Raw genomic sequence first — 23,247 nt, 5'->3', positions numbered from 1 at the left:
CTTGGACAGGCAGCTTGTCTTGTTGTTTAACAAAAAAAAAAGTGACCCGATCTTGAAGTGGCCAGGTTTCCTCGGAGGTCAGAGGTCCGCCGAGATCCTGGATTTCAATCCAGGCAGCAGCCCGTAAATTAAAGCCGAGTTCTCAATTTGTGGTGTGTTGATGGTCTCAGCCCGGTCACCAATGAGTCCACAGAAAGAAGAAAAAACTGTCGTGCACAATTTGGTCTTGCGCTTCAAAATATTGCCTTGAGAATTTGGCTTGTCATGCGATGGATAATTCACGAGACAATTACTCTGTAGCTGGGCGGGTGGGGGAGTGCTGCCCTCTGCTGCGTGAAGCAGACATCACTCGAAGGCATCCCAGAGGCTACTTTGTGATGATATCCACTTCCTTGCGTCGTATTCTACCACTTGGTGGGTTGCAAAGCTGACTGCGCTGTCGTCTCATAACGATGGCGCGATTGAGATAAAATGCGGAAACAGATTTCTAACAAATTAAAGGTCACGCGATCCATCTGTGGTCTCTCTCTGGGAGAGCCGCTGCTTTGCACCGTTTGTCATGTGGGCGGCAATCGATAGCGCTTGGCTTTCAGGAGTAAAACGCTGAAGCGTGTATGAGCCTTGCGTTAGCCGATATTTCTGTTTTATTGCCGTCGGTTTAAAGAGCAACTTTTTGGCAAGCACCTACTACTGGTTTCTTGGCAGTGCCGATGATGGTTGTGGCTTTGGTGGCGGTGGCAGTTGTGGGGAACGGTGGCATAGTGGTTGGGGGCGCCACGGTGGTGAGATGTTAACTCCCTCTCCTGGAATACAGGAAGTCGTGAGTTCGATCCCGACCCTGACGCCTGCTGTATATTTGGAGTTTGCATGTTCTACCGGTGGTCGTGTGGATTTTTCTCCGGGTCCTCCGGTTTTTCCCTCCACATTTAGAATCGACATCACACGTTTAGAGTATTTGGCTGCTGTAAAGTTACACATGTTGAGCCACTTCGTTGGGCTATCATTTGTGACCAGGTCACTTTAGAAAAATATCTATATAGCTTAGTAGGCCTTAGCTGGTAAAATACAAATATTTTTTGGGGAGTTTAGTTTGTAAGTGTCTGTGTAATAGGTGTGGATTGAACACTCCTGTGCGAATGTACAGCAGCAGCAGCAGCGGGGCAATGACAATGACGATAACATGTGAATAGACTTTACACTTTCTGGCAATGAAGCAGGTGTTAAGATGTTCAAACACCAAATAGATACCTATTGCAAGGCATCAAGTCTGCATGAACCTCACGTACTTGTGGCAAAATATGCAAACAAACGTGGTAAAAATAAAACAATTAGTTTAGTTTATTGTTGCGAGCAGCGGCGGCGGCAAGCGTCGTCAGTAAACTCGAAGTGACTGGTGGCCGCGCGCCGATGCGCCGCAGGGCTGAAGCGCATGTCGATGGCGGGGCTCACGGAGCTGCTGGAGGAGATGGAGTCGGCGGCGCGCAGCTTCTCCGAGGAGCTGGTGACGCAGCTGGCGCGGCGCGACGAGCTCGACTTCGAGAAGGAAGTGAACAACAGCTTCATCTCGGCGCTCATCGACGTGCAGAACAAGCAGAAGGAGCACCGCGAGTCGCTCCGCCGCAAGAAGCGCCGCAGCGTCGCCGGCGACAGCCGGGCGGAGCGCGCCGGCGCCCGCATGCCCAGCGCGGTGAGTGGTGGCGCCGTGACGGCGGTGGCCGTGGCGGTGGCGGTGTGGCGTTGGAGCGGCGGTGAGGGTGGTGGTGTGGAGGTTGGTGCTTGTGTGGCGGTGGTGGTGGTGTGGCAGTTGTGCAGCGGTGGTGGTGGTTGGCAGTAGTGCAGTGGTGGTGTGGCAGTTGTGCAGTGGTGGCAGTGGTGGTGGTGGTGTGGGTGACATTGGTGGTGGGGGGTGGTGGTTGGTTCCCCACACCTTCGGTTAGCACGGTTGGCTACGTACGATGTGAAAGAAGTTCAATATACATACATGCATACATGATGACGATGGTGGTAGCAGTGTGGTGGTGGGGTTGTGTTTGTGGTGGTGGGATGGCACTATGAGGTGGCGGATGGTTGGTTTTGGTGGTGAGGTGGTGTGGTGGAGGTAGGGGGTGGAGCGGGCTGGTGGTGTTGGTGGTATGATGGGATGGCAGTAGGGTGATGAGGCGGGAGAATGGCGGGCTAATGGGGTGGCACGGTTGCAATGTAGCAAGAGGGGTAGGATGCCAGAATAGCAGCAGCATGCCGTGGCAGGGTGACATGAGGGTGGGAAGTGGGAGTAAAGTGATAGCAGGGAGGCAGTGTGGAGGAGTGAAGGGGTGGCAAGGTGGTGAAGTGCCAAGAGGGTAGGTATTGGGATGGTGTCAAGCATGCCAGCATGGCATGAAGATGTGAAGGGTCATAGGTTTAACAAGGTGGTGGCAGGTCAGGTTGGGATGGTGGGTGGTGGGATGGCAGCGTGACGGTGGGGTTTGTTAGGTAGTTGGGTGGCAGGATTTTAAGCTTGGCAGGGCAGTGAGGTGGTGGTGTTGCAAACTAGCGGGTGGCAGCAATGAAGTGTGGCAAGGTGGCAGCAAGAGGACATGGCAAAATAGTGGAGTGATGGGGGGTGGCAGGGTTTGCAGCCTGGCAGCGCCGCTGACGCGCTCCCCTCGTTGCCATCCAATCTCATTGGGAAGATTAGCTTGGGCTTTGATTAAATTACCAGATGAATTAGAATCCCGAGTAATGTTTGCCTAGGCTGTGAAATTGGCATGCATAAAGCAGTAGGGGAGCTCCTATGAGAAATTAATTTAATGGTACACGTTCTGACAGCTAGACGAGATGGATTGTTCAAAGATTGATTTTTTTTATCATCAAAATTACAAATTAACTTTGAATGAAAAATGAACAAACCCACAACTCTCTATACTCGGGGTTTTAATTTTACTCGGGCAGAGAGGCTCTCATGTGGTGCACTGCATCCAGTATATCTCTCGTGATGCCGAGACGACTACTGCTCCTCATGCTCAATGACACGGAGCACACGTGGAACCTCCTTGAGCGGTTGTGTCCAGTTGCTCTGTGCCGAGTCTCCCACTGCGGTCCTCTCTCCAGGCCTACTGCAGTCTACCAGCGGCCGGTCGGTTTAACCGACCAATATTATTCGTAATAATTTTTTGAAGGGTGGAAGTGGGGGTTAGATCATCGTGTAGGTTTCACGTCCATTTAACCTAAAACCCTCCATACCATTTTTTCTGAAACGCAAATCAGTTGGCGCATTTGTCTACGAGGCGACTTGATTGGCGTGCCTCTGTCGGGATGTGGTAGAGGCTATAGCTCTCATTTACATACCCACATGATCTAACCGGAGGAAAATTAAATAATTTTGAATCAACTTAAGCCGTGGTTTACACCTCATCCCACACACACACAGGAGACGCTCTGTCTCTGGGTCTCCCGTGCCGGGGTCACATTGCTCTGTCTGTGTCGCTGCAGCGTTTCAGCATGGAGAACCTCTCCAACGTCATCCAGAACGGCATCAGGCAGACGTTCGGAAACGGAGGATGTGAGAAGCAGGTGACCGCCGCTCACCCACTCCCATTCACCCACCGCTCGCCCAGTTGCCATTTTCCCACCACTACACAACCAACACCGCTCACCCACTACCGCTCACCCACCAACGCTCACCCACCAACGCTCACCCACTACCGCTCACCCACTACCGCTCACCCACCAACGCTCACCCACCAACGCTCACCCACTACCGCTCACCCACTACCGCTCACCCACTACCGCTCACCCAATGCCGCTCACCCACTAACGCTCACTCACCAACGCTCACCCACTCCCGCTCACCCACCAACGCTCACCCAACACTGTTCACCCACCACCACACGTCCAATACCGCTCGCCCACTACCATCTAAAGCAGTTCACCTTGTGACGTGTGTTGATTTGGCTCTCATATCGACTTGCTTCATTGCTGTACTTTATTTTCCTTGTTTTTGCTCTTGTCATTTTGGAGACTCAAGTCACTCTTGCAACTGAGACCCTAATCCTGACCTCTTTGAGTCCCTCACCTGGACAAACGAAATAAACTTGAATGCTGACGTTCGCCCCGTTTCGACAAAATCATCCCAACGGACGAGTGCGTGCCTGCGTGGGCAGGGAAGGGGGGGGGGGGGCTCGCGGACAGGGGGTCGTAGCCGGGGCGATGAGATACCCACACGTCGAATCTCAACAAGCTTGCCTCCCACTCGCTCATCTCGGACAGACGTCTTTGTAACGAGTGTCCACCTCGCATTACGTGGGCTTGTGCGCAGCTCCCAGAGCGGCTCTTTGCTCGCAGTGAAAAAGGTTAATTCAGCCTTGGGGGGGGGGGGCAGTAGGGGGGTAATGGGGGCGACCATCGAAGTGTCCTCTCCTTCACCCGGACGCCTTCCTCCTTGCAAGTGGCTCACGGAACGAGCTGCACCACGGGCCTGCAGCAGCGACATTTATAATTCTCCTGACGTCCGGATTAGCCGAGGTTTTGCCAACCTCCCTCTGCTAAAGAAGCTGCCACCACCGTTTCATTGCCGACCTCCCCCTGGGAATGGCGCGTGGCGCCAGCTGGCGGCCGTTCACATTTCTTCTTACAAATATTGACAATTTTGTACCGATTATGCTATCCATTGTCATGACACGTGACAGAGAATCCATTGGAACTCTCACACACTTCCCACAGTCTTGGTCCAGAGAAACAGAGTGCTCTGTCACCCATGGAGAGACAAGTAAGAGTCGAGAGTCTGATGAACGAAGGCTGCGTGCAAAGTGCATAGCAGGAAAGCGGATTTCTCACGTGTGACATCTCAAGTGCGGAACCTAATTGAGTGAGCACCCAGTTTAATCGCGGGCGGTTGCCTGGATTCGAACCCGGCCTCTCCAGCAGCTCGGCTTTCCGTCCTCTGAGCCACCGGGGCCGCCTGCTCGGTGGCCTGGCCGTCCGCTCTCCCGCGATGGTCACGAGGACTTCTCTCTCTCTCTCTGTCTTGCACGTCCGTGTCGTCGTCCCTCCAGTATCTGACGACGGTCATCCCTTACGAGAAGAAGATGGGTGCCCCGTCCGTGGAGGACCTGCAGATCCTCACCAAGAGTGAGTCCCTCTCAAACTCTACCCCACCACCACCGCGGATTCATTTGTTTCCTTTACTTATGCACGTAATGGGTTTTCTGTACGTACATGCAACGAAAAAATTATTCTATTACATATTATGGTCACGCTATTTGAATTCCAAATCGATCGGCGTGAATACGTCACGTTTTGACTGACCGAGCGTACGAGATGTTGTCAGCCCAGCATCGTCAACTTCTGCAGAATGTTCAGAAATCGGGGTCGCTTGATGATGAACGCTTCTGCACACACACGCATCCCACAACGTATTCCGTAAACTTTTTGGCGAGGTCAGCAAGCGCAGAAGTTCGCCTTCCGTCCCGTGAAACTTGAGCTGTCAATATTGGGAGTGCATTGGTTATTTTTTTCCCGCCTCGGCCGATAATCCTCTAACGTCAAAAAAAACCTTTTCCGTTCCAGTTTTAAACGCAATGAAGGATGACAGCGACAAGGTCCCAGCGCTACTCACAGACTACATCCTCAAAGGTGAGATAAGGTGACCGCGTACTACCGGTTGGGGTTGGCGAGTCATCTGGCGATGGGAACACGACGCACAGCGCCCCACCCCGTATATCTCGTCGGCATTATCAGCCACGAACAAAAAATCCACACCACCACGGGGAGAGACAGAGTTGCAAACTCCAAATATCAAAACTTGAAGGTCGCGATTAAACCCACGACCCCCTGTATACCAGGCGAGGTAGGTAACATCTCGCCACCACGGCGCCCCTTTAACGTTAGCTGTGGCTAAAACTCTTGCCTTGCAGCTCGCTCCGAGATACGAAAAAAAAACCGGTGAGGCTCAGGGGGTAGTGGGCCGGGGAAAGACGGCACACACTGCCCATCCCGAAACGCTCTCTGGGTCACGTTCCGTGGGCCGAACGCAACCTGCGAATCGTGAAGGTTAACGAAGTGACTGGCAGACTGCGGCATGGACCAGAGAAACGCGTTGTTAACCAAAATATCGCTTTTATTTGCATCGCAAATCGTAACCATGGAGGCGCTATTTTCACAGCCAAGATTTTTTTTCTCGGAAATGTCACACCCATGTCCCGTCTCCCTTTGAACTAAAACGCGTGTCTTCATATTGTTATGTTTCCGCCGTGTTCATCTCTGATTTTCCATTTGTTGGCGTGTGGGTGCGTGCGGTGCGTGTGGTGTGTGCATGCGGTGCGTGCGGTGCGTGTGGTGTGTGCATGTGATGCGTGTGGGTGCGTGTGGTGCGTGCGGTGTGTTTTTGCGACATAGCTCTCGTATGAAGGGACTTTTTATTTTTTATTCCAAGGTTTGTTCTCAGCTTCGCCGCTTAGCCTCCCCCACCGTGTTGTGCAACTTGTGTTACCTGTGATTAGTTCGGTACGTGTCGCCGGGGCTTTGCGGCCGCAGCGGTGGCGGTGCTGCGCGTAGCCGTCCGTGTGGACGCGACGCACACTTTGCCTCGCTTCCCTGCTTTAGCATTAGTCCTGCCCCCTCTGGTCGTTGCATAAGCAAATGTCTCACTCTTCTGATCTTCTGGAGTAGACGGTGGTGGTGGTGGTGGTGGAGCGATTGCTGCTATGGTGTGGCAACTATTGTCGCACCAACCAGCAAACCTTCCGCCACCATGCCATATTGACTCGCTACCGCATCCGGGGTGATGCATGACCATGCAAGTGTATTTTTCGATTTAAAGTTTTCGTGACTGCAGGGATTCATCTTCTTGGTTCTTTCGGTAAAGTCACGTAGGAGGGAAATAATAAAATAATAAAAATAAAACATAATAAAATAATAATTATTATATAACAATGATTTTATTATGTTTTATTTTATTATGTTTTATTTTTATTATTTTATTATTTCCCTTCTACGTGACTTTACCGAAAGAACCAAGAAGACAAGTGTATTTTGTTTAAATGTCCCCCCCCCCCCCGGCAGCCTTGAGTGAAGGCTGCCTTGGCTTCAACACTGTATCCGCGTTGTGGACTGCGAGCATCACGACCTGCGAACCCCACTCTGCGTAGCCTTACCTGGCGCTCTCCTTGTAGTGATTCCTACCCGACCCTACTTGACCCGACCCGGACCTTACGTGACCCTACGTGACCTTTGTTGGCTCTACCCGAACCTTCCCACCTGTCGCCTACGCGTCTACCCACCGAGTCCCGCCCTCTCGTAGTAAAGCAGCCAATCGGCGGTGGCTTGCCGGTAACGGAGCTCAGTCCGCAGCCATGTGATTGGTTGTTTGGCTTCTGCTGGCTGGGTAGGGGGAGGAGTGGAGGTGGAGCCACGTTTTTGCTAACCGCACTGCATCATTGTCATGGGTTTGTCGTGCTGTTTAGACTTTAGCCGGTGTTTGGTCGTATACTTTGCCAAGCAAACGTCGTCTTTTAACGCTATTTACGCTTGAGATGTCAGTTTGATTCAAGCTTAGATTATGCACATGAATGCATTTTATTATCCGGCATTTGGCATAGCTGCAATGACGTTTGTCAAACGATGAACACACACATTCCTAATGATCTTAATTGGCTTTGCAATGTTGTACAAGCAGAACCATCTGGAGGCCCTTGTCTTCATCTGATGTGTTATTTTCATGTTCACACGTGTAAAGCAACCACAGGATGTCCCAGTTTCAACGGGACTGGACAGTTGCAGTGGCTTAAGAAAGGCTGCTCTAGTCTCCCAGAGCATTTGCGAAAATCAAGATATTGTCCCATATTTTCTACGTCCTGCCCTCGCTCTCGACTAATGACATGGGCGCAGGGCAGGGCTGCCCGAGTAGTGGGCGGGGCTCCCTGGGTAGTGGGCAGGGCCTCTGAACAGGCGAGGCCAATTTCGGCCAAGAGGGAAGCCACTCGCTGGGTGGGGATAGTGGGTTGAGTGGGCGGGGTTGTGTAAAGGTAGGCGGGGCAGAGGGTGGGGCTGCGAGCTCGCCACGTGTGTGTGTGTGTCCCCCCCGTTGAGCCTCCCAGGAATGTGCTCGTGCTGCACACGCGCCGCACGCATTCGTCGCTTTCATTTTGCTTCGCTTCCCTCTTCCTTTCCACAGTGCTTTGTCCGACTTAAAAGCGAACAAGGGGCTGGGGGTTGGGGGTGGGAGGGAGCGAGAGGAGGAGGAGGAAGAGGAAGAGGAGGAGGAGGAGAACGAGGCGGGCGATGGGGAACAAACGCTGGACCGCAGCGCAGCGGGGGGAGGAGGCGCGCGACGGGAACCTCGTGAGGCGACGCTCGCCGATCGGACGGTGTGCCATAGCCCCCCCCCGTTTAGGTGTCCACTATTCGTGAGTGGTAGCGAGTAAAGCGTGCGTAGTCTAGCGTTTGTGGGTCAATGTGCAATGGCGTGGCATGTGTATATCGTTTGAACCGGAGCTTTTAACGTTCCATCACCACTTGAGTCTTTCTCTCCCACCCCACGCCACCCCACCGAGCGAGCGAGCGATCAGCTGTCTCTGTACGTACATCTTCGGGGTGTGAGCCGGTCTTGAGGAGCAAAGCAGCCCAACTGTAAAGCTTTAGCGACCAGCGCACGCGCGCAACGAGAGGCCGCTACTTCTGCCGGAAATGCTGGACCCGCCATCGATCATGGGCAGCGGGAAACAAAACGAAAAAGCAACGTGCTGAATTTTCTCGAAAATCAAGTATGTGGCGTTTGCGCACTGACCAAAATCTATTTCCTAAAGCAGTAATAGCGAGCATTTGCATTCGTAGCAAACCAGGGTGTGTCAGTTGTTAACACCTCTTTTTCCACTGGCATTAGCTAGCCGAGCCAGCGCGAGGAGACCCACTCGGTACGGGTGGTTTTCAACCGGCTGTCTGCCGTGCCGAGCCGAACTGGAACCAAACCGTGCTACGCTGGCCTCGCGAGACACCTGAATCTGGCTCGGGGCCCAAGCGCGGCCAGGAGTTCTATTTGATGACGCAGTCCTTTCGTGCGCCGTCACTTGATGCCACTGCAACACGGTGTGTCGCCTCGTCACCGACACGCGTCCTGACGCGTTTGCGACGTCGGCGGCACGGTTTGGGTTCCGCAGTGGAAAAATAACGTGGCCCCTCCCGAGTTGGCTCTACTAAACTATGAGCTATATTCTTGGATCTTTCGGTAAAGTCACGTGCCGAAAGATCCAAGAATATGAATCCCTGCAGTCACGAAAGCTTTAAATCGAAATTTAAACGATGAGCAATTTTTATTATAGCAGCTAAGGCCCACTGAACTATATAGCTCTTTCAGAAGCGACCTGGCCACAAATGATAGCTCAATGAAGTGGCTTATCACGTGAAAATTTCTAGCAGCCAACGCATGTTGAGTCTAAATGTGGAGGGAAGAAGCGGAGGACCCGGAGAAAAATCCACGCAACCACGGGGAGAGAGAGAAACATGCAAACTCCAAATATACAACAGGCGTCAGAGTCGGAACCCACGACCTCCTGCATACCAAGCGAGGTAGTTAACATCTTGCCACAGTCGCTCGGCATGGCTTGGCAGGGCCCTGGCGTGGCTCGGTTGTCCAGTGGAAGAGAGGTCCAAGGGAATGGGGGTGGGGGGCCCTCTTACGTTGGGTTTGCTCTACGAATGCTAAAATCAAATCTGCAAAAATCTGATGTCGAGAATGTGCTTCCGATGCTACCGTTTTACTCCTCACGCTCGGTGGCTGGTTTAAGATGCTTGGCTCTTTCAGAAAATGTACACTCAAAGCAAATAACAGCACATTGTTATGCACTGAAATATATATTTTCCTTGTTTTTCCCAAGAGGAAATTAATAGCGAACTATTTAAAGTGTACATAAATTAATGAACGTAATAACTGCATACGCAACTTCTGAGATCCTGATGGACTTGTAGCTTTTTTGGTTTGTGATAATAATAATAATAATGCAGTATTTATTCCATGTAGCGTATTAACTTGTATGGTTTACCTATGTTTTCATAATGGTAAACAAAAATGAATAACTTAATAACATTCGAGATGCTTACATTTTGATTCACGGTGCTGTAAGCAGCTTCCACGTACAAATTAGTATGGGGCAAAACGTAAACACTTTGGGCCAAATAATTTAATGGATTTCACATTTACGCCCGTGTCAAGCCCCTTCCATCGTCAATTCTCCATTCAAGTCACATGGATGTATCCTTCAAACCCCCCCCCCACCCCTGCACAAACATGGAACGTTCCAGGTTGTAAGGAGGCCCAATGGCACCTCGGGGTTGTGCCATTGTTCTATGGGTGGTGGCGGAGGGGGTTGGTTATGCCGCACATCGGGACCATTGATTTCACATCGTGGAAAAGTGGAGCATTCCCTATCTTGATGCCAGCATCAGGATAAATTTTTATCGCGACTTGCGAATGCGAGTACAATTACCACCAGCAAGCCGGCTTGGCCTCTAAAGCTCTCGTCTGCGTGCGTACGCCTCCCGCTTTGTCAATCCACTGCTAGATAAAAGCCTCCTCGCGTCGTGCGGGTCATGAGGTTCAAGTGACCACACACACCTCACCGCGCTCGCAATGCACCTGCTTATCGTCGGATCTCGTAAGCGAAGCGGCCATTGATGCCTGCGTAGCTTGGACCTGGATGGGCGACCACCTTGCGTCAAACCGGCGCCATAAGCCGCGGGGACACATCGCAGGCCGCGAAGGGCAGTTGAGCAAAATTAATTGTTGTACTGTACCTATGTGCCCCCACGTCTAAGCACATCGCCTTCACCAGCCCACACTGACGAGCGCGGCGAAGCGTGATCAAACTAACCCCAACGTAACCCGCCGAGCGTGGGGAGACCCCCATCCAGCAGTGGATCGACAAAGGGCGATTGACGTGTACAGATGTACAACCATTGTCTTCAACCTCGAGCGTGGCCTTTGGAGGATGCCGCTGTGGGGCTCTTGAACGTTTTCGCCCGCCCATTTTACCGTGATCGAATACGAGCCCCTTGGCTGCATCGTGATCAGTGAGTGGTCGATGATGATAATGATGTTCCTTGTAGTTAGTCGGTGCGATGACCGGGATGCCCCAGCGGGCAAGGCTGGAGGCTCCTGAGGGACAGAAGCCTCCAACCTTGCACTCGCACCTCATCAGTCCGTGTCGATTCCGAGTGAAGTTTCCACGCGTGCACGCGCAGCCCTGTTGATGTCAATCAAACTGCTGAATCGGTGGCCACACTGCCACACCGCGCGTCCCTCTGGGGACCATTTGCTCGTACGTCCCCGCGCTGGGTCGGCGCGGGAGCACAGAAGTGCAGCGCGATAACGGATTTTGCTGCACCGCCCTCTGCTGGGCCCACCTTGCACCCTGTGACCAATCGCCCGATCTCGTCAGGTTGAGCCTGCATCGTCGTCGGATCGGTGAGCACAATGCATAACAGGTGTTACAGGTTGCTCCGGGGGGGGTTGAGGCGGAGTGAATCTTATCGCGTTGGAATTGACGAGAAACAATCAAACCAAGTTAACGCTTGGAAGGGAAAATACAAAATACAACCGCGGTACAGCGTTTCAAAACGACTGTGAATTCAACCGAAGTCGCAGCCAAAAATGTTTTGTGCAAGTAATGTCGTGGAATCGATCGTCCGGAGGATGCACCGGGATTCCCATGTCGATCGTTGGCTGTAGAATCTTGAATGGAATGTTCAAATCAAGACGTTAATTCCACTCGCAGTAAACATGCGGAGTTTTCGACTCCATGCCATTTTTTTAAAGCAATTCGAGATGGAAATTTGATGACCGAGGCACTGCCGATTGAACTCTACGTTGTCTGCGAACGCCCCATCAATATGACTACGACTCGTACAATTTAACTCTCGGTATAGCGAATGCATATCATGAGTTCCAACATTTCAAAAAAAATTTTTTTTCAGTTTGTAGCTATGAAACTTGTACAGCAAGGCTCTTTGTGTATATATCTCCTTTGTAACGGTTTACTCCTAATCACAGGCATGCGGATAATCTTACGACGACCCATATTGTTCATCGTTACTACAAAACCCCACTACGAACAAATACTCCAGCGTGTTGTTGAGCTTCTGTTGAGCCGCCAAGAAACATTTGCGTTCCTTTGATACACAATCGTTTCCCCCCCCCCTTCTCCATGTTACAATAACTTAAGTAGCGAGAGTTTGCGTGCGATGATTCGCCTCCGGTGATTTGTCACTGGCCATGTACCCATTTCATGTTCTGATAGAAGCCTCTCAACTGCTGGATGCAAATCACAGTTTCCCCACGGATTAATGTCGATGCATGTCTTAGGTGTGTACATGTGATGATGATGATGATGATGCTGATACAGACTCCACGATGATGGATAAAGGTAACAACTTCTAAACAAACAATGTTTGCGATTCTTTATTTGCCTTGTCCTCTGCCGGTCTTCCGCTGCGTGCCTGTGGATTGCGCTGTGTTGCTATTTGAGATGGCCGTCACGGTTTTGCCGCTGATGTTGCGGAAATGAATGTTTAAAAATAACTTTGGATTATTGGAAGTGGGTGCCACAGTGGCGAGATGTTAACTACCTCACCTGGTATGCAGGAGGTCGTGGGTTCGATCCCGACCCTGATGCCTGTATATTTAGAGTTTGTGTGTGTCTCGCTATTTCTCTTTTTTTCTGGCTCTGGGTTAGATCGCATAAATATGTCATTGAGTCAGGCGTGCTGCGGCACGGGATAGCTCTGGACGGAAAGCGCGTTTTTATTTCTTCCGGCCACGGGAGAGCAACTTTTTATATCAGCGGCTGTCAAACTTACAAATCAGACGCAGGCCCCAGCTGGCCCTGACGAAACCTCGCCCAACCACCCTGCTCCCGCGTCCCCCCGACTTCCGTGCCGAGTGCAAGCCCAAGTGGAGGTGCCGAAGTGGAGGTGCCGATGTCTCCGCCGCCAAGAACACCGTCGCCTGCGCCGTTACCTTCACGGCCGTGAATCTTTGTTCTCGAACGAGCCAGGGGCTTTCGCTCGCCGCGGGATCAGGTCTGGATGGGGGGGAAGCGCACCGTGGGTATCTCGCGACGCGATGCCGAGAGAGACCCGACTGGAATGAGATGCGTGTGTGGAACTTGCGGAAGAATGGTGCAAAACTGGGCCAATTGGTGCTCTGGGTTTGTTCAGAGCATCGCTCTGCCTACGCTACGCAGATCTGTTGTGGTGATTAGGAATGTTGTGTGTTCGTCATTTGATTATAACTTGGCAAATGCCAATGACAGCTGTGCTGATTATAGATGTCTTTAGTCTGCACACGCTTTGAATTGTAGCAAAAGTTGAGCGTTAAAAGAGTTAGTTAAAACTCTTGATGTATTTCGTGGGTAAATTCTTGTCAGGTTGACACACAGCGTACTATGAATGACACCCTTATCAACGCGAAAGTAATTCAAATAAAACATGTTCAACCATCTGTCAGTCCATCGTAATGTAGAATTATAGACTGGGGCTCTTCAGAGCAGGGAGAAAGAGAACAATCATTGTCTCTTTTATCACGGCCAAACGTACCAGGCCAGAATCCTCCTGCAAAGCTGTCTTGAGACTCGGTGAGGCTATCCTGTTGAAATAAACAATCATACCCTGTGAACTGGGATAATCAGGCAAGTCAAGAAGGGCTAATTCAGCAAGACTCGACAAATCATCTGGGTTTCTTTAAATAAAAAACAAATATTTAACAATTTCCCCCAGTTGAATAGCTCAACTGTGCTATTGGCATCGTGTCACCATAGGGACCCTGTATTATTTGAGAACAGCCCGTGGAAGTGAATATCACAGAGCTACAGCTGAGATCTCTTTGAGTGACCTGTTTCAACAGTCGGGAACAGCCCTTTATCATTCGCCTTGCCACCAAGAGTAATGTTTGTCGTGTGACATTGAACACCATATTTCTTTCATTCTTAGAGCTGGAATTTATCCAAAATAAATGTAGAATCTAATTGCCTGAGTTCAATTACTTTCTTGTTTTTAAGGCAGTATTATTGACGAATGTGTGGAGTTGTGTTTTAATTGGTGCTAGTGCACCAATGCCAACGCAGCAACAGCATCACCAATGAATTTGTTCAATTTTAATGCGATCGGCGTTTGTTTTTTTGTTTGGTGGCCGGGCTGAGGCCATCATCGCCCCTCCAACTTGGAGATTCCGGTTTTAATCACCGGTGCCGAGAACCCTGACGGGGCCTCGGCAACTCTGCGGTACCAATCCGACACTCGTACATACCTGGGCCACCCAGCCGCTCAACAGCGTGCCAAGGTGTTTTGTGTCTCTCCCTGAACAAATGGGAAATTCGCGCTGTGTGTTCAGCTGGTTGGCTGCCCGCTACCGTGGGAAAGACCACAGGTGGGGCGCGGATCGAGACTCAAAAGTCCCGAGGCTTGCGCCCCAGAGACCGGCTACCAAAGCCATCGGTGTAGACTCTTCAATCACCGGGTTGAGCACCCAACTTGACTGGATCTTTACTCAAGGTGGACGATGCCGGCCATGGGGTTGGTGGGCCTCCTGGGGATGGCCGTGGTGCTGGCCGCGTGTCGGGGAGACGATCACGTTCCTGTGCCCCCCGGCGGGGGGGAAGGCTTCCTGATCGGCAACATATTCCACAACAAGACCGCGATCACCGACCGCAAGTAAGTGAACCGCGAGCAGCAGCGTCTTGTGAACATCTTGGGGGAGTCAGGTCACGTGGTTTGCTCGTCAACGGGCAGTTTGTGATCGTGCCAAGAGCGCGTGTGAGATGTGGCCATCGGGTGTGCAGGCGGTGCAACTGCACCGGCGCGACACGAAGGGCAGTTGAAGCCCGATGATGGCACGGTTTGTGCCGCGTCGCGTCCACCAAGACGTCAAGATGCATCCCTTGGCGGTGTTTGGCACATCTGCTCACCCACTCACCTACTCGCGCTAATTGATGAGGTGCACCTTGTACTGTAGTGGGTAGTGCGTTACGCCGATAACCCCGACTCCCAAGCCAGCATAGCAGCGTTCCGGAGAAAAAAATATCGAACGAGAAATTGCGACCGCCCCCACTTACAACAATAATGATGTGATGATGATAAATTGCACTTATAGAGCCCCGTTGTACTTGGATACTCGAGGCGATGTTATGCATCACAGAAAAAAACACACGGCATGGGTCATGGGGAGAGAAAATCTAAGACGGGAGGTCTGCAACCTGCGGATCCGGGGAGGAATTCGGCTCATTAAGGACAGTTTGGTATTCACGGTATGCATTGCGGCTCTCGAAATATTAAAGTTGTTTTTGTTTTTTACTGATTTCAAGAAAAAAAGTGTCATTGTTATTTTGATTTCCGGCCAGCTGATCTGAGAAGACAAGGGAGAGGCTGATTCGGAGAACTGAAAGCGGGCGAAAATCAATCCGACCCCTGCCGTGGTTTCCGTGAAGGCATAAACATAGCGGCGTGAATCTCTCATCTGATCTTTCCTCGTGACAGATTAAAAACTCATTTATTTTAGAACAGTGTTTCTTGCGTGTGTTTGTGCGTTTAGTTTGTTGTCCTTCCCCCCCCCCCGCACCTACCGAGTGGCACGATCGGCTACGTACGGTGCGAAAGAAATTCAGCATTCATGCGTACGTATGTGACGGCGGCGCTGGGTGTTGGGACGAGAGGGGTAACGAAGGTGCCACGTGCCGTTCGATGTGCGCGCGACACCTGCGTCCGTCGTTTTGTAGTCACCTGGAGGAGGAGCTGAAGGGACACGTGGGGGAGGTGGACGTGTCCAAGATGAGCGAGGCGGAACAGAGTTTTATTATTTCACGTGAGTGGCGCTGGGTTTTTTAAGTGGCTTTTTTTTTTGACACCACGAGATTTGTGGCGGTTAAGGGAGGTCCAGGGAGTTGGGAGGTCCCCAGAAAAAAAAATTTCATCATCACCATCACGATCATCATCACGATCATCATCATCACGATCAACACTATATTTTTCATCGTCACCATCACGGTCATCATCATTCATCATTACCATTACAATATTTTTCATCATCACCATCACGATCATCCTCACGATCATCATCATCACGATCATCACTATATTTCTCATCGTCACCATCACGGTCATCATCATTCATCATTCCATCACAATATTTTTCATTGTGACCATCACAATAGTTTTCACCATCACGATCATCATCATTCATCATTGCCCATCACAATATTTTTCATCATCATCACCATCACGATTCATGGGCAGATAGTCCCGTCGGTGTCCACTGCACATTTCGTAATTTCTTTCCACTTTCCTCTCTGTCTTGTGCCAATACGCTCAGGTAGTGTGCACTTTCTTTCTCTTCTTATGATTGTGTCGTCGTCAGGCCCATTCCCTGTTAGGTCTTCCGGAAAGTATCCAATGGGAAATGTATCACCGTCTCTCCCGGCGCAGCAGTTGAAACACGGTGGCAAGTTTCTTAAATCGTTACTCCCCACAACCACCGACCCCTGCCGCCTCTGTCCACCCAGCAGTATAAATTAATTGACCAGAGCAGTCGGGTGGGAATGTCGCCGTGGTGGGGGTAAAGTGTGGCCAGCGTGGAAGAGTAGGCCAAATACCCTATTGGACTACGGTGGGCTGGGGGGAGCGCTCTATCCAGTATATCTCTAGTGGAGGCCAATTTGCCAATAGTCCCCTTTAACAACACACATCCGGAACGCAGATTTACCGTTTCACATTTGTGTTGCCAAAAAGATTTCTGCAGGGAATGCGGCGCTTCCTGCCCTTGTTTTGTGTCCCCGAACGGACGCCTGAACTGTGCCGCAGGATGCACCGACTTTGACGGCAACTCGTTCCTGGACGGCCTCGAGATGCTGTCGGCGCTGGCGGACACCCTGCAGGAATCGCTGGGCGCCGTGGGTCCAGAGGAGCGACTCGCCGTCTACGAGCGTGAGCTCTCCCATTGCAGGGCTCGGCAACCAAAATAACGATAATCAGAAGAAGAGATATTTTTATCGGATTCGTTACTGCGTGGCGTCAATACGAGACGGAGCTGGTCCTTGATAAATAACTGTCGCGAAGCAGCAGTCCTTAAAGTGTGCCGACTTACAGAACCGACTTACGAACGGACTTACGAACGGTTCGACTTACGAACGGGTCTCAGGAACGAAGTGTGTTCGTAATTCGAGGACCGTCCGTATCTAAACCGAGTTGATGGCGTGTCGCCCCCTCGCGGCCCACAGGGATGGTGGACGAGGTCCTGCAGGAGGACGACTCTGACGGAGACGGCCTCCTCTCCTACGCCGAGTACAGCCGCGCTCACGGGCGCACGGCCCGCACCGCCACGGTCACAGAAGCCCCGGAGACCCGGGAGGGGCAGGGGGCCTGAAGGGAGAGGGCGGTGGGGGAGGTGGGGGGGAGGTGGGGTGGGAGGTGGGGGGGGAGGTGGGGGGGAGGTGGGGTGGGGGGGGAGGTGGGGGGGGGAGGTGGGGTGGGGTGGGAGGTGGGGGGGGGGAGGTGGGGTGGGGTGGGAGGTGGGGGGGGAGGTGGGGGGGAGGTGGGGTGGGGGGGGGGAGGTGGGGGGGGGAGGTGGGGGGGGGAGGTGAGGGGGGAGGTGGGGGGGAGGTGGGGTGGGGGGGGAGGTGGGGGGGGGGAGGTGGGGGTGGGGTGGGAGGTGGGGGGGGGGGAGGTGGGGTGGGGTGGGAGGTGGGGGGGGAGGTGGGGGGGGAGGTGGGGGGGAGGTGGGGGGGGGAGGTGGGGTGGGGGGGGAGGTGGGGGGGAGGTGGGGGGGGAGGTGGGGTTGGGTGGGGTGGGAGGTGGGGAGGGAAGTCACGAGGGGGTGGGACTAGGGGTGTGTGGAGGGGGTCACTGTCGGGATGGGGACAAGGGGAGAGGAGGGGGGTCAGTGAGTGAGGCTACTGGGGGGTGGTGGGGGGGGGTCAGTGAGTGGGGCTACTAGCGGGTGAAGGGAGGGGGTCAATAGGGGGGTTCCTGGGGGGTGGTGGGGGGGGGGGGTCAGTGAGTGGGGCTACTAGGGGGGTGAAGGGAGGGGGTCAATAGGGGGGCTACTGGGGGTGGTGGGGGGGGGGGTCAGTGAGTGGGGCTACTAGGGGGGTGAAGGGAGGGGGCGTTTGGAGTGAAGAGTAACGGGGGGGGGGGGGTTAAGTGAGTCACGTGGTCCTGCCCACGCCGTACAGGTGATGGGGCTTTTTTGTCCACCACGCTGGTCAGTACAATGGCTATTACTACACTGCCCTCTGCTGCCTACAACGGTAGGCTGCGTGTATGAATGCAATCTAATAAAGAGAGATGATGCTGATGATGATGGTTTCTGTCACTTTGTCTCTGCCCAAACAAAGGGCCACCAACAACAACAACCGCCATTCGCCACTAAGTGGCGGTGACGTCACCACGACGCTTGTGCCAGGCCATGTGCACCTTGAGGCCACGTGAAGTGTCGAACGCCCGCTGGCAGGTCACGGAGCAGACCCAGGTGCCACGGGTCGACTGACCACCATTATCACATCACTGTTATTACAACCACTACCAACAGCACCAATACCTTCACCATCAGAATCAACTTCATCATTATTGTACTACCACGTCACAACAACCACCATCTCTAAATCACCAACAAAGACAAAGATCTCCCGTATAGCCTTCACAGACTGTTGGGGCAAATGCTGTTAGCGAGTAGCACCTATGAACGCCGGCACGGCACACGAAGGGGTGGGTGGCAACCACCACGCCCGACCGCCTTTGTCTCCCCAGTGGCGATGTTGTTGTACATCGCACTAGGTACTCCACTGAGACTGAATCGACTGAAGGGGAGGCCCAGGACCGGTCCAGATAACCTCCACTGATGTTGGCCGTGAGCCGGGTTCATAGCGCAGCGTAGCGCTAACCGCTCCGCCACCACTCCCACTATCGCCACCATCGGTAACACCACTAAACCAAACCATGTGACCGCACGGCGTGGGGAGGTTGTTCATCTAGCACAGGGTAAAAAAAAATCCACGCCACCACGGGCCAGAGTAAACATGCAAACTCCGAATATACAGCGGGCGTCGGGGGTCGAGTGAGATCTGAATTCTGAACGGGTTCTGAGCCCCGCCGTGACTTCCAGACGCGCACCGCTCGCACGAACCAACTACAACGCAAACGTCGGCTCCCTCCACTTCCCCTTCATCTCCTGCATTGTTGCGGAAAGTACCGTCAGCTGAGCGAGCGCCTCTCGGGAGCCGCTTGGTGAGAGGGCTGGTGATCTCATCGGCGCCACGCCTTCGTCTCCCCAGCTTTGACGTTCTCAAAAAAAATGCACCAGGTACTGCGCCTATTTAAGGCCGAGTCGATCTAGGCGACGCCATAGGCGACGCCAAAGGCCGGTTCACATATCACGAGCCACGGATTGTTGGCTGGCCCTGTCCTCCGGGAAGCACACTTAGCCAGATTCGTAGCCTAGTACGCTAACCACTGCGCCACCGCTCCCACCCCTACCCTACGTAGCCTTTATTAGGTGGGCTAAGTGCTGTTAGCGAGCACCTATTAAGCAAGACACGGCTCTCGAAGGGGGAGTGTTGCTAGCACACACACACACAAACATACAGACACTTGCCCTATATAGCATAACAGACTGTTGGGGCAAGCGCTGTTCGCGAGCACCTATGAAGGCCCGACCGCCTTTGTCTCCCCAGTGGCGATGTTTACACACCGCACCAGGTACTCATTTGAGGCTGAGTCGACCTAGGGGAGGCCCAGGATGCGTTAAAATAATCGTCGCCGGTATTGGCCATGAGCGGGAATCGAACTCGGGTGGCCGGGTTTGGAGCGCAGCGCGCTAACCACTACACCACCGCTCCCACACACACACACATACAGACACATACACACGCACATGCGAACACGCGAATTGATGATCATGCTTCTGATGATGATGATATTTTAGGGCGCATAGTATCACATGATGGTGTTGCCACGTACGATGCTGCTGATGGGATGTGGTAAAACGTAAACTCACACCCACACATGATGATAACGAAATATGGGGCCACAAAGACAGATCTCCCGTATAGCCTAAACACAATTTTGTGAGCGAGGGGATGGGTGACCAGCACGAAGTCCGGCCGCCTTTGTCTCCTTAGTGGCGATGCTTACACACCACACCAGGTTCTCATTTGAGGCTGAGTCGACCGAGGGGAGGCCCAGGACCGGTTCACTGGTGTTGGCCGTGAATCGAGCATGCATCATCCCGCTGATGATATTATATGGCAGCGCACACACGCGCAGACACACACGATCCTCCTGCTGATGATGATGGAATAGGGGACCGCTCACGCCTCCAGTCACACATGATAATGATGCTGCTGCTGCTGATGATGACGACGCCGATGCTGATGGTATGTGGAACATCGTACTGTCACACATAGTTCGACTGCTTATGTTGATACCGATGATGATGATATGTAGCAGCGTTCACCCCCACAGTCAAACAGGACCGTGCTGATGATGCTGATGGGCTCTGGATTCGCCCACGCAGTCACACACAATGATGATGCTAACAACGACGACGATATCTAACAGCGCTCACGCCCACAGTCACACTGAATGATGCTGATGATGATGATGCTGATGATGCTGATGATGATGCTGATAACGACGATATCTAACAGCGCTCACGCCCACAGTCACACTCAATGATGCTGATGATGATGCTGATGATGATGCCGCTGCTGATGATGCTGATAACGACGACGATATCTCACAGCGCTCACGCCCAGTCACACTGAATGATGCTGATGATGATGCTGATGATGGTGCTCAAGGGCTCTGGGATCGCGCATGCGCACATCCGCTCACGCGCGCGCTTAAAAAGCCGTGGCTCCCTCCCGCCTCCTCATCTTCAGGGCTCCCGGCTCACATCCGGAGCTTCCGCGGGCGCCACCATCACCGCAGCGCGCGCACGCACACAGACACACCACCCGCCGTCGTAACGCCATCATCAACATCGCCATCGAGGCGGTCTTCCCGGCTGATGGCAGTAATCATGGCTCTCATCGCCGTGTTCATAGCGACGGTCGCGTTATCTTCCACCGGTGAGTATGCATTGACAGGGTGTTCGTACTGTGCTATGGGTGATGTAGGCACTTCAATGACGTGTGTGTGTGTGTGTGAGACATGTGGACATGTACGTGTACAGCCATTGTGTCAATCCACTGCTGGATGAGGATTTTCGTCCGCACGGCTGTGCGGGTCGTCGGGAATTATCTTGACCCTATTTCAGCACCCTGGACAGCGCGGGTTTGGAAAGGCGGTGAGCGTTTGATGTGGACGCATAGAAGCGCAGTACAACAATGGGGGGGCGGGGGGGGGGTGGTGGTTGCAGTACCGCCAACCACGTCGAACCCCGAAGCCGCCTATGGCAACCTATTTGTGCATTGGTGGTCACCCCTTCCAAGCCTCATCGGGGCTCAAGCTCCTGCTTAGCTGCTCAGATCGGACGAGGTTGGGGGGATTCCGCATGAGCATGGTCACAGGGTGTGTGCGAGAGAGACAGGCCAAGGGGCTCTTTAAGGACTGCTGCTTCGTGACGAGTGTCTGTTAAGGAGCAGCACCGTCCCGCATTCACCACACAGTGCAGTGAAATATTGAGGGTTTTTTGTTGTTTTTTGTACCGAATTCTATTTAAAAAAATGGCTCCTCTCGTTACGTTGGGTTGCCGACCTCTGAGATAGGCAATGCTCGTTAACGTGGACACAACGAACCCGTCGTGTATTATACTATTAGTTCTTTCGGTAAAGCCACGTAGGTAAAAAATGAAATTAAAATTAATAAAAATTAATTTCACTTTTTTACCTACATGGTGACTTTACCGAAAGAACTAAGAGTATGAATCCTTGCAGTCACGAAAGCTTCAAATCTAGAACACTCGAGTATTGTAATCTCCAGTGCGCAAATGTGTGTCTCTGTGTTAGAGCGGCTGTTGTTGAGTACGCGTTAGCGCCTTGGGCTACGATCCCCCATTGACCCCTGGGTGCTATTCCCGGTCACGGATAACATCAGTGGCGAGTGGTGTCTGAAAAGGGGCTTGCGCCTCCCCTAGGTCGACTCGGCAATAACAACGAGCACCTCTTTGTGGTGCGTCGCAAGCGCTGGGCAGAGCAAGGCAACCGGGCGTTGTATCTTGCCCACCAGCCCCAACAGTCTCCTATAAGCAATCGAGGGTTCCGTATCTTTCACCGGATGTGTTTCACATGTGAATGCACGCATAGGATCAGAGGTGTGTGTGTGTATCACGTCGTAATACTATACATATATGCACGATGCGTTTTGTGTGTTTATGCCTCTCCATAATATTCCTGTCCACACGTACAATGCATACACATGCATTTGTGTATTTATATACGGATGGAAATGCATGTAGGATCCAGTTTAACGCAGACAGCGATACTCCAGTAAACATGGAACGTTGGGCTAACGTTGGGCTAACGTTGGGGCCAACGTTGCATGTTTACTGGGTCACCACGCCGTTCCGGTCGTCGGGATTATTTTCTTTTCACCATACTTCACGCTAGTGACATTGTTTTCAGTGTACGAGGCTGTGCTTCATTTCGGCTGGAAGAGTCTGGAACGCTCTGCGTGCAGGGATTGAGTTTGGCACCCGGCCAGCATCGATGCACGGGCGCCAGACTTGTGTGCCCCGTTCCAATAAACCTGCACTTGGGTTTTTTTATTCTTATTATTATTAAGGTATATAGGGTACAACGATATATGATCATTATAAAACAGGCGTGCGTTGTACTCGTGTGGCAGTGCCTTACGCCAATGGGCAGCATCCCACACCAAGCCATGTTCCTTAGCAGCGTTCGGGAAAACATCGAGTGGGACAATAATCCCCGAGTCAAGGCGCATTCAAAAAGCCTTGCGCATGCTGAGCTCCGCGCTTGGCCAGATGTTATCGTTGGTAAGTGCACTCCCTCCGCGCCATTATCCACAGCTCCCTTTGTGAGTCGTCATTTTATTGAGTGCAAGAAGAGCCCACGGCAAAAGTTCGATGCCAGACAATAAACGCGAAACAATAGACGCGAAACAATAGACGCCTTTCCCTAACACATTTACCCCCTCTTGTTTTCGCAGCCTCATCCCTGCCCGTGAGTGGAAAGCTGTCCCCGTCCGACGAAGCGGTGGGTTTGAATCTACGTGGTGGATTTGAGAATGTCATCGTCGCTTGCAGCTGGGGGGTTGGCATCGTCCCCC

General features: G+C 52.5%; 1 protein-coding gene and 1 long non-coding RNA gene across 2 annotated transcripts in view; both read left to right on the top strand.

Moving 5' to 3' along the window:
- LOC144727431 (fasciculation and elongation protein zeta-2-like) overlaps positions 1–8,225 on the top strand; it is a 46,638-nt gene extending 38,413 nt beyond the window's left edge. Inside the window, exons 5-9 of the mRNA XM_078606258.1 lie at positions 1,419–1,687; positions 3,472–3,552; positions 5,034–5,109; positions 5,548–5,613; positions 8,153–8,225. Coding sequence (XP_078462384.1) covers positions 1,419–1,687; positions 3,472–3,552; positions 5,034–5,109; positions 5,548–5,613; positions 8,153–8,169 — 509 coding nt within the window. The 3' untranslated portion in view covers positions 8,170–8,225. The remainder of the gene's footprint in view (positions 1–1,418; positions 1,688–3,471; positions 3,553–5,033; positions 5,110–5,547; positions 5,614–8,152) is intronic.
- Positions 8,226–16,579: 8,354 nt separating this feature from the next.
- On the top strand, positions 16,580–17,390 carry LOC144727430 (uncharacterized). Its single transcript, XR_013587381.1, has 2 exons — positions 16,580–16,944; positions 17,238–17,390. It is a non-coding gene; the product is annotated as an uncharacterized LOC144727430 (long non-coding RNA).
- The last annotated feature ends 5,857 nt before the right edge of the window (positions 17,391–23,247 follow it).

This window comes from Lampetra planeri, chromosome 25 (genome assembly GCF_965212315.1).
Source record: "Lampetra planeri chromosome 25, kcLamPlan1.2.h2, whole genome shotgun sequence".
Lineage (NCBI taxonomy): Eukaryota > Metazoa > Chordata > Hyperoartia > Petromyzontiformes > Petromyzontidae > Lampetra > Lampetra planeri.
The sequence above is the reverse complement of the archived record's forward strand: the minus strand, read 5'-3'. Positions and strand labels throughout refer to the sequence as shown.